The sequence below is a fragment of the Carcharodon carcharias genome, chromosome 17 (assembly GCF_017639515.1).
Source record: "Carcharodon carcharias isolate sCarCar2 chromosome 17, sCarCar2.pri, whole genome shotgun sequence".
In the NCBI taxonomy this organism is placed as follows: Eukaryota; Metazoa; Chordata; class Chondrichthyes; order Lamniformes; family Lamnidae; genus Carcharodon; species Carcharodon carcharias.
Window position 1 is genome coordinate 59,243,600 of NC_054483.1, and position 12,807 is coordinate 59,256,406.

General features: G+C 38.5%; 1 protein-coding gene across 1 annotated transcript in view; it reads left to right on the top strand.

Annotated features, from left to right (window-relative positions):
- Window positions 1-12,807, top strand: part of ptenb (phosphatase and tensin homolog B) — a 166,933-nt gene that overhangs the window by 42,825 nt on the left and 111,301 nt on the right. Inside the window, exon 2 of the mRNA XM_041209711.1 lies at window positions 12,146-12,230. Within this exon, the coding sequence (XP_041065645.1) occupies window positions 12,146-12,230 (85 nt within the window). The remainder of the gene's footprint in view (window positions 1-12,145; window positions 12,231-12,807) is intronic.

A 12,807-nucleotide genomic window follows, 5' to 3' on the forward strand; every position in this document is an offset into this window, starting at 1 on the left:
TATCTGTAAATATTATATAAAGTATGTGTGAAATGCACAATGGTTCCCTGTTTCAACCAGTATCTTGTGTTTTTAATTGGAAGCATGTCTTTAAATAAGAATATTCTGTCTTGCTGTTTTTCCTTCATAATTGAAAATATCAAACAGAATAATATAACCAAAAAAATTATTTTGCAAACATTTGAGGAACTTCATTACACCTCCTTTACCTACAGTAACACAATGAAAAGACTTTTTATGGTCTACTAACATTATACTGAATACCAAAAATGCTAAAATATCAGAAGATTTTGTATTTTCCTCCTCTTGTACTAATGCATACAACTAAAGAGTTTGTCTTAAATAAAAAGGTTTAAATTCAGAACTTTTTACTGTCTGAAACTGAAGGCTAATGGAATGCTATCCTTTATTACGAGAGGGATTGAACATAAAAGTAAGGATGTTATCCTTCAGTTATACAGGGCATTGGTGAGACCGCACCTCGAATACTGTGTGAAGTTTTGGTCTCCTTATTTAAGGAAAGATGTAAATGCATTGGAGGTGGTTCAGAGGAGGTTTACTGGAATGAGTGGGTTGCCTTATGAGGAAAGGCTGGACAGACTAACGAGGGGTGATTTGATTGAAGTATACAAGACCCTGAACGGCCTTGACAAGTTGGACGTCGAAAGAATATTTCCTCTTGTGGGTGAGTTCAGAACTAGGGGGCACTGTTTTAAAATTAGGGGTCGCCCTTTTAGGACAGAGATGAGAAGAAAATTTTTCTAAGGGTTGTACGACTTTGGAATTCTATGCCTCAGAAGATGGTGGAGGCGGGGTCACTGAATATTTTTTAAGGCAGAGATAGATAAATTCTTGTTTGGCAAGGGAATCAAAGGTTATCGGACTTGGATGGGAATGTGGAAATTGAAAGACGAGATGATCAACCATGATCTTATTGAATGGTGGAACAGGCTCAAGGGGCTGAATGGTTTACTCCTGTTCCTATTTCTTATGTTCTGATATTCTTTAAACATGAGCTTATTAATGCTTCCAGAATGTAGTGTTCTTTCTACTGTTACTTCAAGATGCAAAATGCAGCTGCTGTAGCCGTTTAACATGTATTATTATTACAAAATACATAAATATCATTTATAACTCATGGAAAGGCATGGGAAGCATGACCAGGTTGAATAAAATCAACTGAAGCTAATGAGCAGATCTCCAGATTCAGGCTCCAGAGAGTGGTTCGGCTATGGGTCAGGTTGGAAACTTAATGACTGAATTTCCAAAAGGACAATAACAGCTCCATGGGTATGAATACTGCTATTGTGATTTATTTCACATTTACCAGTACTTTGGTTGTTAATAATTTTTTTTTCAGTATTCTTACTTCATTTTCTGACCAAACAAGGTATCTGCTAGTAGTACAAAAGAAAATTAGTGCAGATGCTTGAAATAAGAACAGAAAATGCTGGAAATCCTCAGCAGGACAGGCAACATCTGTGGAGAGATAAACAGATTTAATATTTCAGGTCGCTAACCTTTTATCAGATGTTTGCTGGACTGATTGATTTTTCAGAATGATTTTTTTGATTACCTTTCTGTTCTGTGTTAATCGTTTATTGCTAGTTGCGTGATGACTGGTAGTTTTCATATGACTAGCACTTCTTGATTGGCAATATTCAGTCTCAATTAGTTTGAGTCAGAAGTTAATGCTGTTACTTAAGGGATGCAGGGGAATTGTTGGTTATTGCCTCAATGTGGAAATGTTTCAAAAAATTCGAAGTAACCGCCTGAGAGACAGTGACGTTTTTAAAATTGTTTCTTAGAAAACAATGTTTTACTTTTCCTCTGTGGTTCCCTAAATAAATATTAATTATTTATCTTCTCTTTTATTCCCATCTTGTTCCCCTTTTTGATTGCTTTCCTACCCTTTCACTTGCTCTCTTCTGTTCCTTCAGCTTGTGCTCCTCACTTTTCCTTTTGCTTTCTTTCCTCCTATTCTTAGAAATCTTACTTGGAGCTCACAGTCAGCAGCTGAGGTGAAAATAAGGGCTGTCATTTTTAGGAATTATTTTCCAATTAGGTTGTTTTTCTTGGAAATTCACCTGAGAAAATTAGAATACATTTGCACATCAGCTGCAAGAAATTTGCTTATGAGAATCAGTGCAGCCCAGGAAATACAATGGTTAGGTGCATTTTGAATATATTAAATGTGCATAATAAAAACGCTTTTTTGTTGTTTTACCATCCTATGTTTTGTAGTTTAGCATGTTACAGTATGTTGTGTAGAACATTGCACTTGAACTGTTATGTTTTGTGTTGAGATATTCCTAATTCATTATTTGTTTATTCCTACCTAGTCACACTAGCAACAGAACAAACCATCTGTATTTCACGCTCTTAAGTTGCCTAGCTCAAAATGCCCTCTCTAAACACAGCTTAAGTTTAAAAGGACAAAGTCTGTAATTGACTTGCTGGATGTGTTTTTACAGTGCTGGTGGACATGGTATGATGATTTTGTGCAAGCACTGTGACACTTTACTGATATCCTAGTTGCAGCACTGCTATTTATGAGTTTCCTTTAATAAAAAGATATGACTTTTTAATTCCCCCTCAGCTTTCAAGTTTTATAATTGAATTTTAATGGTTAGCTAAAAAGCTTTATTCTTCTTGCTGAAATTTATATGCATAACACTACTTCAATTTACATAGCCTACTGCAACAGACTATCTCTGGCTTCTTTACTGAGAGTACTGGGAAGGAAGTGAATAAAATTGGGAAAGAGAAGGAGAGAGGGACATAATGGTGTGTTGAATGATTTTATTTGGAAGATTATTGATGCTGGGGGCCTGGGATGGAAGGGGTTGGTGGTGAAGGGAACAAGCCAACGTGATTTTGGGGGGGGGAATTGTACAAGGTAAAGGTGAAATTGCTGAAAGATCAGCCTCAGATGGTTAAGCAGATAGGAAAGGTTACAAGCAGTAATCTCGATTCTGAGGAATAAGGATCATGACCAAGATATGGGCCTGGTGAAGCTTTCTTGAGTAGGATCGGACAAGGTCATGGAGAAATTTGTAAGCTAGGAATCTTAGAGTCAGTTCACTAGAGAGGGCAAAAGTAATCTGTTTGTGGAACTTTGTACACAAAATAGATCATATCACAGAAAATGACTCCATGACAGCTGATTGTAATTAGGCTTATCCTGTATTGTTTGGGAAATTTTTTTTTACAGGGATATTTGAATGAGTTTTGTGGTCTATGCTCATCAGATTCAGATGGTCAATTTCATCATATTTTTAAGAGGAAAGAAAAGTATACTTTTGCTACTTATTTGTGAATTGGAGTCAGAAACATACAAACCCTTCCAATCTGCAAACTTCACTCAACAGCCATTAACCTCTACAAAAACAAAAACAGAATTACCTGGAAAAACTCAGCAGGTCTGGCAGCATCGGCGGAGAAGAAAAGAGTTGACGTTTCGAGTCCTGTCGAAGGGTCATGAGGACTCGAAACGTCAACTCTTTTCTTCTCCGACGATGCTGCCAGACCTGCTGAGTTTTTCCAGGTAATTCTGTTCTTGTTTTTGTTTTGGATTTCCAGCATCTGCAGTTTTTTTGTTTTTATAGCCATTAACCTCTAATTGATCTCTGGGCTTAGACCAATTAGACTTTGGTCCCCATTTCTTTAATGTTACAAAATGACAGGTCAGTTAAACACAACTGAACCGTGGCAGAATAATATATTGTACAGTGCTCTTTTGATTGTACAGTTGATTATCATCTGAGTTAACATGAGCAAAGCAACAAGAGGTAGACTTGTAAACTCTAAATCAAGCCCTTCCCAGTAATTTCTTACTGCTGGACTTCAGGTTGCAGGCACCTCGTGTTTGGTTATTGGCTTTATTGTTCGATGTTATGTGGTTTAGAATGCTGTGGTGCAAAAATTATGCTTGGCAGAGGAGTTGTTAATGCTATAAAGTGTCTGTAGCGTTTTTGATGTGTATTTCAGGTAGGCTAGAATTACAGAAAGGAGTGGCTTCCCATAGCACAGAGCTGCTATTTTTGATTGATATTTCTATACTCTCTCCATAGTTTGGAAAATCGCATCATCACACATTGACCCAGATCCTTCGATCCCAATAGCAGCGAATGCTGATCCAGGAACTTCTAATACCTCAGAAATGACTCTGTGGGAGCCCTTGCTGATGGTCTCCATGCCCTCACTGAGACCTCTAAATACACAAACTTGGGCTGTTTGCTCTACGGTGTAAAGCCTACTCAGGAGCACATCTCTAAGCCTCAACACTGCACACGTCCACATGCGCAAACCCCACCCCACACCACACCCATACCCAATGCTACTCACTGGACCCACCCCCCAAAAATGCTTACTGTCCCAAATTCCTGGCTCTTCAGCCTGGCCTACCTGCACAGAGTCAGCAGTGTCGGGGGTGGAGTGGAGGATGTAAGGGAGGATGAGGGGTGAGCATTGTTGAGGGTGGTAAAAAATTCAAGTTTGGTGCCATGTTACCGTCATGTTAAATATACATGCCCACGGCACAGTCCTTTAGATCTTAATGTGTCACAGAAAGATTTTATTGTTCAGAATACTTCCTAATATTCTATTTGGATGTTCACAGCAATAATCAGTTTCCAGATGTGAGATTCAACCAAACTTTGACCATTGTTATTCCTGAGATGAATGGATTGTCTTATGAGGAATGGGTTGTCATGTGAGGAAAGGTTGAGGAGGTTGGGCCTATACCCTTTGAAGTTTAGAAAAATTGAGAGGTGATCTTGTTGAAACATATAAGATTCTGAGGGGGCTTGACAGTGTAGAGAATGTTTCCTCTTGTGGGGTAAGCTAGAGCTGGGGGGCACAGTTTATAAAGGGTCTCCCATTTAAGACTGAGATGAGGAGGAATTTTTCTCTAAGTGTCATTAATCTTTGGAATTCTCTTAACCCAGAGAGCATTACCTCTCTGAGGTAATGCTATACTGGTGGATCATATAGCTTAGGCTTTAACACTACAACTCAGTTCTTTCTGGAAAAAAAAGGTTCCACAAGAGGAAATCTTGATTAGATTGCCATAGATACATAAGTTTCACCGTGACATTAGTTTTCTAAGTCTTAACGTAGTAAGCATTTAAATATTGACTCTTTCTTCCAGCTTTTCTAACAGAGTTTATGTATCAATAACATTTTTAACAACTTGCATTGATATTTCTCCCTCAATGGTGCAAAACATCTTGTGGTGTCACATAAAGGTACTAGGACAAATAATCAAAAGCTTGGCCACAGAAATTTTAAGAATGTCGTAAAGAAAGAGAGAGAGAGGTTCAACCGCTAAGAGGAATGGAGTTTTAGAGCTTGGGACCTAGGTTGTTGTACACAGCAAATTTGGAATGTGTAAAAAGCCAGAACTGGAGCAGTGCATAGATCTTGGAGGATTGTAGGGCTGGTTAATGATTAATTAGTGATCTCAATAAAGGATCCTCTAGGGAAGAGTGATTATAACATTATAGAATTTCGCATTCAGTTTGAAAGTGAGAAACGTGGGTCTGAAATTATTGTCATAAACTTAAAGGCAATTATAAAGGCATCAAGATAGAGTTGGCTAAATTGACCTGGGAAAATAGACTAAAAGGTAGGACAATAGATGAGGAGTGGCAGACATTTAAGGTGATATTTCATAATACTCAACAAAATATATTCCATTGAGAGAGCGACTCTACTTGAAGGATGTGGATTAATGGCAGACCAAAGCATTGGGAAGATTTTAGAAACCTGCCGAGGATGAATTAAACAAAAATGAAGGAGAAATAGATTGAGAGTTAAGAGATAGAAAAGCAGAAGTAAGAACATCTACAATATATAAAAGGGAATGGTGAAGTAGGCACAATGCCATTTGGCACACACCTATTTCCTTTACTCTTTTGGTAGAGGTTACAAGGATGGAGGCATTTAAAAACAAAAATAGCTGGAAAAACTCAGCAGGTCTGACAGCATCTGTGGAGAAGACGATAGAGTTAAAGTTTTGAGTCCGTATGACTCTTTATCCTGGATGAAGAGTCATACGGACTCGAAATGTTAACTCTGTCTTCTTCTCCACAGATGCTGTCAGCCCTGCTGAGTTTTTCCAGCTATCTGTTTTTGTTTCAGACTTCTAGTATCTGCAGTATTTTGCTTTTATCGAGGCATTTAAAAACATGGATGAGAACTTTAAAATCGAGATGTTGGTCCGGAAGCCACTATAAATCGGAGACTTAGGGGCGATGGGTGAATGAGACTTGGGATGAGATTGGATATGGGCAGCAGAGTTTTACATGTGTTCAAGTTCATGGAGGGTTGAATATTGGGTGGCTGGCCTGGCGAATCTTGGAATAGTCGTGTCTGGAGCTAACAAAGGCATGGATGGGATTCTCAGCTACAGATGCACTGATGCAGGGTCTGAGACAGTGGTGTTATTGAGGTGGAAATTGGCAGTCTTAGTGATGGTGCAGATATGCGGTTGGAAGTTGAACTTGTTGAATAGGGTGCCAAAGTTGCAAACAGTCTGATTCACTATCATCGTTGCCAGGGAGAGAGATGGAGTCAGGCAAGGTTTGTTGCAGGGACTGAGGTCAATGGCTTCCGTTTTCCAGTATTTAATTAGAGGATATTTCTGCTCATTCAATACCGGATGTCTGACGAACAGTGAGAAATCGGAGGCAGTGAAAGGATCAGGCATAGGACTGTAGGCACAAATTTCATGCATGTCCCTGTGACATGGAGTAAAATGATTGAATCATGTTAGCTGAAGCAGCTGACAATTATCATTTATTCCCAAATTCAGCACTATCAATTAAAATCAACGAGGCTAATGGCAGTTTACCATGTTAATGTGCACTGATGCCTGGTATTTGTAATGGGCAGGAAATGCAAATGCTGACACAAAAGGGAACATTTTATGCCCACTGCCAGACAATATTGAAAAATCAAGAGAATGTTGCTTGTGATTTTTTCCATTGATTTAATTTCAAGGACAAGATATAGTTTAATTATATGCCTTTCTTCCCCATTGAATCAAACAACTTGAAATACACCGCTATGTATGGGCCAAATGGCCCCCTCCTGCACTGTAAAGATACTGTAATTACAGGCAAGTAAACCTTTGTTATTAGCTGTTGAGAGACACAACAGTTTTCATTTCAACATTAGGCCAGAAAAATAATTTGTATATATGTTGAACTTTATGAACAGGAGCTTATGTATGCATGTGTACGATAAAACACATTAATGTTGTAATACTGAGTGATTTTTGTTTAGAGTTGAAATGCTGAAGTTGCATTATAGAAGTTAATTTTGCTGTGGAACATGTACCATTTCCTCATACGTAAGCAAGAAATCAAAACAAATGCCTGCCATATGATCCTGCCTATTAGCTGCAAAAAATCCTGTTTGTACTTGAAAATTTAAAATCCTGTTATTGATAATCCCCCCACCCCACCACATCCACCCGAATACAACTGCTGGGAAACAACTGCACGTTCACACTCGTGTACTTGGCACAATGGCCAATTTCCACATGTGATTGAAGACAAAAAAAGGAGTTCACATCTCCGACCCACCAACTGCGTACCTATTAACTTCCAAATCCATGAAGTGCAGTCCATACTCACTCAATCCCAATCCCTCCCCACCACCACCACCAAACATTAATCCATCCCTGTACTCCTGCTTGGTTTCTGCACCCATCAAAGCTGTGTCCACATCTATTTACTTTTTCAAGCGGTGCCAATATCCACTTGTTCTTAAGTTCTGAAATGCACCGTTGCATTGGAACCGGCCTATTTTCCAAGCCTTCAGTACTGAGACCTCACTCATCACTGGTTGTAGTGCCAAGCATGATCCTGTGTGACTGTGACACACTATTATCTTTGTCGTCCTTGCTTGCTTAAACCACACGGTCCACTCTGGTATTACCCTGCTGTGGCTTATACTCTTTCCTGTCATTTAATCTGCTCTAAATTGCTTGCTGTAGCATTATCTCTGGGGGGGCAGTAACTCATCAATGCTCCTCCTTATCATTTATATATTGTCCCTTAATGATACCAACCCAAAGCATAGGATCCACGTGTATCACCTGTAGCCTGTCACTTCAATTGACTCCAAGGCTGTTTGCTATTCTAACATTAAGTCCTGTAGAAGCTGAAACTTCCTCCAGCTGAATTTGGCAAAACAAATGCTATCCTTTTCAGCTCCTGCGTAATGCACACTTCTGGTTGGGACTCCTTTATCCTATTTGTCTGTTGCCTCAGGCTAAGCCCAGAAATGTGCAACATTACCATACTGTGGTACCCTTCCTTAATGTTGTCCCCACATCTAAAAAAAATCTGCTTTCTGTGACCACTGAAACATCTTCCACTTCTGATGCTACAACTTCCCACTTTATTGTAAAACTTTTAATTACATTCCACAGCTCTGGTTCTGCACACTTCTACCTTTCGCAAACTACTATTCCTGCAGGCTGCTGTGTTCATAAGGAGGCCTGCATCCACCATCATGCCTGTGCTTTTCAAAGCCTATTGGTTCACCATTCCAATACTCTCTTAATAAAATAGTAAAGCCTGCTTTCAAATATCTCTGCATAGCCTCATCCCACCCAGAATGAGAGATCACCAGCCATGCATCTCTTTGTGCAGTGTTCATTCTTAACTTATTCCTTGTTCGCCACTTTATCTGCTCCACCAGTGTTCTTTCAGGCACAGTGCCCCCCCACCCTCGAACTTCCTCTTCGGTGCCCCATCTAAATCTTCCTGTTCTGCCCACCTCCAACAGCTGTCATTATCATTCCTGGATGTGAGCAGGCCATTGGAATTTTCCTGTGCCATTTGACCTAAACAGCTGGTGTGAACCCCAATTTTTCAAAATACTGCACATTCACAAATTTCTAGATGAGCAGTTTGCCATGAACTGATGATGCAGAATTTGCCTTGCAATATAAATGGGTAATTCCTTTGCATTATGAAATTTTGTAGAGGGCCTATCACTTCTCATTATTATATACAATATACAATTCAATGAAAGGACGCATCTGTCTTTTACAACCATATAATTATGTTTGTAGAACCTGGAGACCATGACTACATGTAGACTGATGTGGTTATAATGTTTTTAATGGTTAGACTATGTACATTTTCTATCTGTCAGTAACCCAGGCTCACATTGTCGGCAGTTTTTAATAAATATAATGAACAAAATAAAACAAATACACTAATCATACTCATCCTTAAGGCTGTCCAGCAGAATGTGATGGGCCTGGGAGTGAAGTTGGTGGAGGTTTACTTGAAGGTGGAGGGAGTGGGTGAGGTAGCTGATGTTGATAATGGCAGTAAAATTTTTAAAATATGCTATTTTTGACTGCTTCACCTTTTGATTTTCAATCTTGTAAAGTGCTCAGTAAGGAGCAATAGCAGTGTCAATCACTACAAAAATGGTGCTTCTTCCCCTATTTGTGTCCACATCCTGTTGCCTGTTTTTTCAATTCTTAAGGTCTGCCATCATCTAAGGTGTGAATTAAGCTTTCTTAGGCTTTTCTTCCTCCTTTGCATTCACCTGGTTTTGTCAGTTCTACCAATTCCTCCATAGAGACTTCTGCTTTCTGAGACTGAAGCAACTCCTCTACTTACCTGTGGCCAGGCATTCAAATCCCTCCCCTCCAACTTGTTTTGCCAACTCAACAATCTTGGTTACTACAGCATCCACATTGGGGAACCCTGTGAAATCATTCACAGCTTCAGGTCAGACTTTTTCCAGCAGGCATTTGTGGTTGATTCACAGTGCAGACCTTCTAGTCCAGGAAATACGTCATGGACACCTTCTGTAGTATATTTTTTTAATATATTCATTGAGGTGCTTTTTCTATTTTATAATATTTCCTCCAACTTTTCTTCTAGTTTTATTCTCTGAGAACTGCAAGTATGTAAACATTGGATCTGCAATCAGCAAAATGGTATACATAACGTTTTGTGCAGATAAACAAATTTACATATGGTGAAGATGCAGATGGCGGGACTTTACTATAAATGTTAGTTAGGATGCCTAACAAATTCCTTTGCTCCTCTTCCGTTATCTTCATGGGACCTTTCACGTTCACCTGAACAGGCTAAGTGTAGCTTGCTTTATGCTTTTGTGGTGTCCCATTCCAGAATGACAAATTTAAATCAGTGCTAATGATTGCAAAAATAGTTGAAATTACTGTGCCAAGTAGCTTAGGATAATTGTGCCTGAAGTAGCGTTGACGACCATGCCTTCAGCTGTCAGGGCCTTTGGCTCTGCGTTTCCCTTCCTAACTTTTTGGCCACCTGTCCTAATATCTCCTTATGTAGCCCACTGTCAAATTGCTCCTGTGAAGCACCTCAGGATGTTTTGTTATGTTAAAGGCACTGTATAAAACAAGTTGTTGTTATGAGGAAAATTAAAAATGTTTAAACTTGCCAGTCTTGAAATGGATTGATCATGAGGAGACCTCGGAAGTATAGGAAGTGCTAATCCAGAGCACTATTACTGCATAGAAGACAAGAGGAACATATGTTCAAATTAACAATAGATAATTTGAGACATCTGTTGAGAAGACTTTCTTCTATGTATCCATTTTTGGGTAGAATGGTGGAGGCTAAATCCTTAAAATCATTTAAGAAACAGCTGGTTGCGGTGATGGTGGGGAGCAGGGGTTGAAGACAGAAGAGAATCAGATAGAATGGGACTTGTAAATGGATGAGTTATGATATACCAAAGCCACTACTCTGCCCAGTAAGCCTGTAGATTAACGCTGCTCATTCAAGTTACAGCTTTTATTAATTCTCCAGCTTTGGCATTGGGCCCACTAAGCCATTGCATTTGGGGTTTTGACGCTGGTACTAGTGAAACTGAAAACAATTTTGAAGGCAGTTGTATGCATGATTCACATTTGCCTGATGTCAGTGCCACATTTTCTAATTGGCAGGTGTGCATCCCCATCTTCTCTGAGGGCATCGTAAAAGCTCCTCAAGAACTGCCTTGAGCAACAGCTTCTGAATTCAGGTGTATTGCTGACTCACAACTAGACTAAAGAAGCTCTATGAATATAGAGCTGCATCTATATTAGGAGTTAGATCACAAATGCATCAAGGAATTGTAAGGATTCTATTATTCACTTGAATTTAAATTTCAGGACTAATTCCCGAAGTTGTAGGATTTATATTTCATGGGTTGGGATATTTCCACTTTGGCCATTTCTTTGTAACAACTGCTGATGTACAAAGTTAGTTATGCTTTGTGACTGTAGCTATTTCTGTACCTTCCTTACTGTTTGAGAAAGGTCTGCACAGACCTGTGAACCTAAATACTTTGCTGGTCTGTACAACCAGGTGAGGACAATCTGTCCTGGTGGTCAAAAGCATTGTCACTTCTGCCATTGAGGCCACTTTCGATTACAGTTTTATATCATAGGCTGAAATCATGCTGTTTACTTGAATACAAATTGATGTATGTAGCAAAGTTGAGCAAATAGTTTTCTTCCATATCCATCCTCACTTTTTTTCTCCTCTCCACCTTCCCACTCCCCTCTCGTGTTCTCTCTTGCACATTCCTCCATCTTTTGTGCTTACTCTCCTGTTGCTTCCACTCTCCACTGAGGTTAGGCCAACAGTTCTATCTAAGAATATTTAACGGTTAAGTAGTGTTTTTGTAGCTTCAGCGAACAAAAACAAAAGTCAGATGGCTGGCATGAATTAGCCTTCAATGGGCAGCCTACACTATTGAATAGATTAAAAAGCTATTTTCAGCACATGATGAAATGAAGGGACATGCAATTCTATAGGAAATGGTTATCTAAAACACATTAATTTGTACTTATTAGTACCTTGCTTACTTGGAACATTGTGAACTGGTTCATTTGAATTACTAACAATTGGAATGTAAAATTCATAAATAGTGTTTGCAGCAATAACCTAGATTTTAGAAGGTCACATCTATTTCAATACTTCATTTATAGCTATGGTGCATTCTATCCAAATACAATGAAGAGTTAAATCTAAACACCTTATTAAATTCAATAATTTACATTGTGTTTGTTCTTTCTGCAAAAAAATGTGTTTTTTCTGTCACAAATATTGTTGTTGTTCTTAACCTACATAATCAGATATTTATCCAAACATCATTGCCATGGGATTTCCAGCTGAGAGACTTGAAGGCGTCTACAGAAATAACATTGATGATGTAGTAAAGTAAGTATTTCTATTCAGAAGTTATTTTCATTTTCTTGAAAATATGAATCTTAAATTTTTCTTAACAGTTGAAAATGGAGAGCTGTGTTTATATGAGCCTCGGATACCATTTCAGTGATGGTATTTCAATGTACTTAGAAAAAAAGTCCTTCTAGAAATTGGTACATCTGTAATTTTAAAAAAATGGTTTATGATGGTAGGCTTAAAATGTGTACCCCTCTTGATGTCTTAATTCATATTTTCATTTATACTTAGTTTACAGGGAAAGGAATTGTGTATTTGAATTTGTGGTTTATTGCTTTTTTCAAAACCTTCCTGCTCCATAATTTAAATTGCCAAAAATGACATTTCTAAAAAAGTTTGTTTTTTGGTTGGAAGTCTGGAATTTTGTGGTTGACATTAATTCTTAGGTGAAAGAATCATGTAACAAAGTTATGCTTTATTGTAGTAATATTTTTTAAAGGTAAAACTGAAAAAATAAAAACTACTACTTGTCCTTTTCCTCCCAGAAACTTCTAAGTTTTTGGTCCTAACACACTGTCAGTTTGAGATCCCATTCTTCCTAAAAATTGCTTCT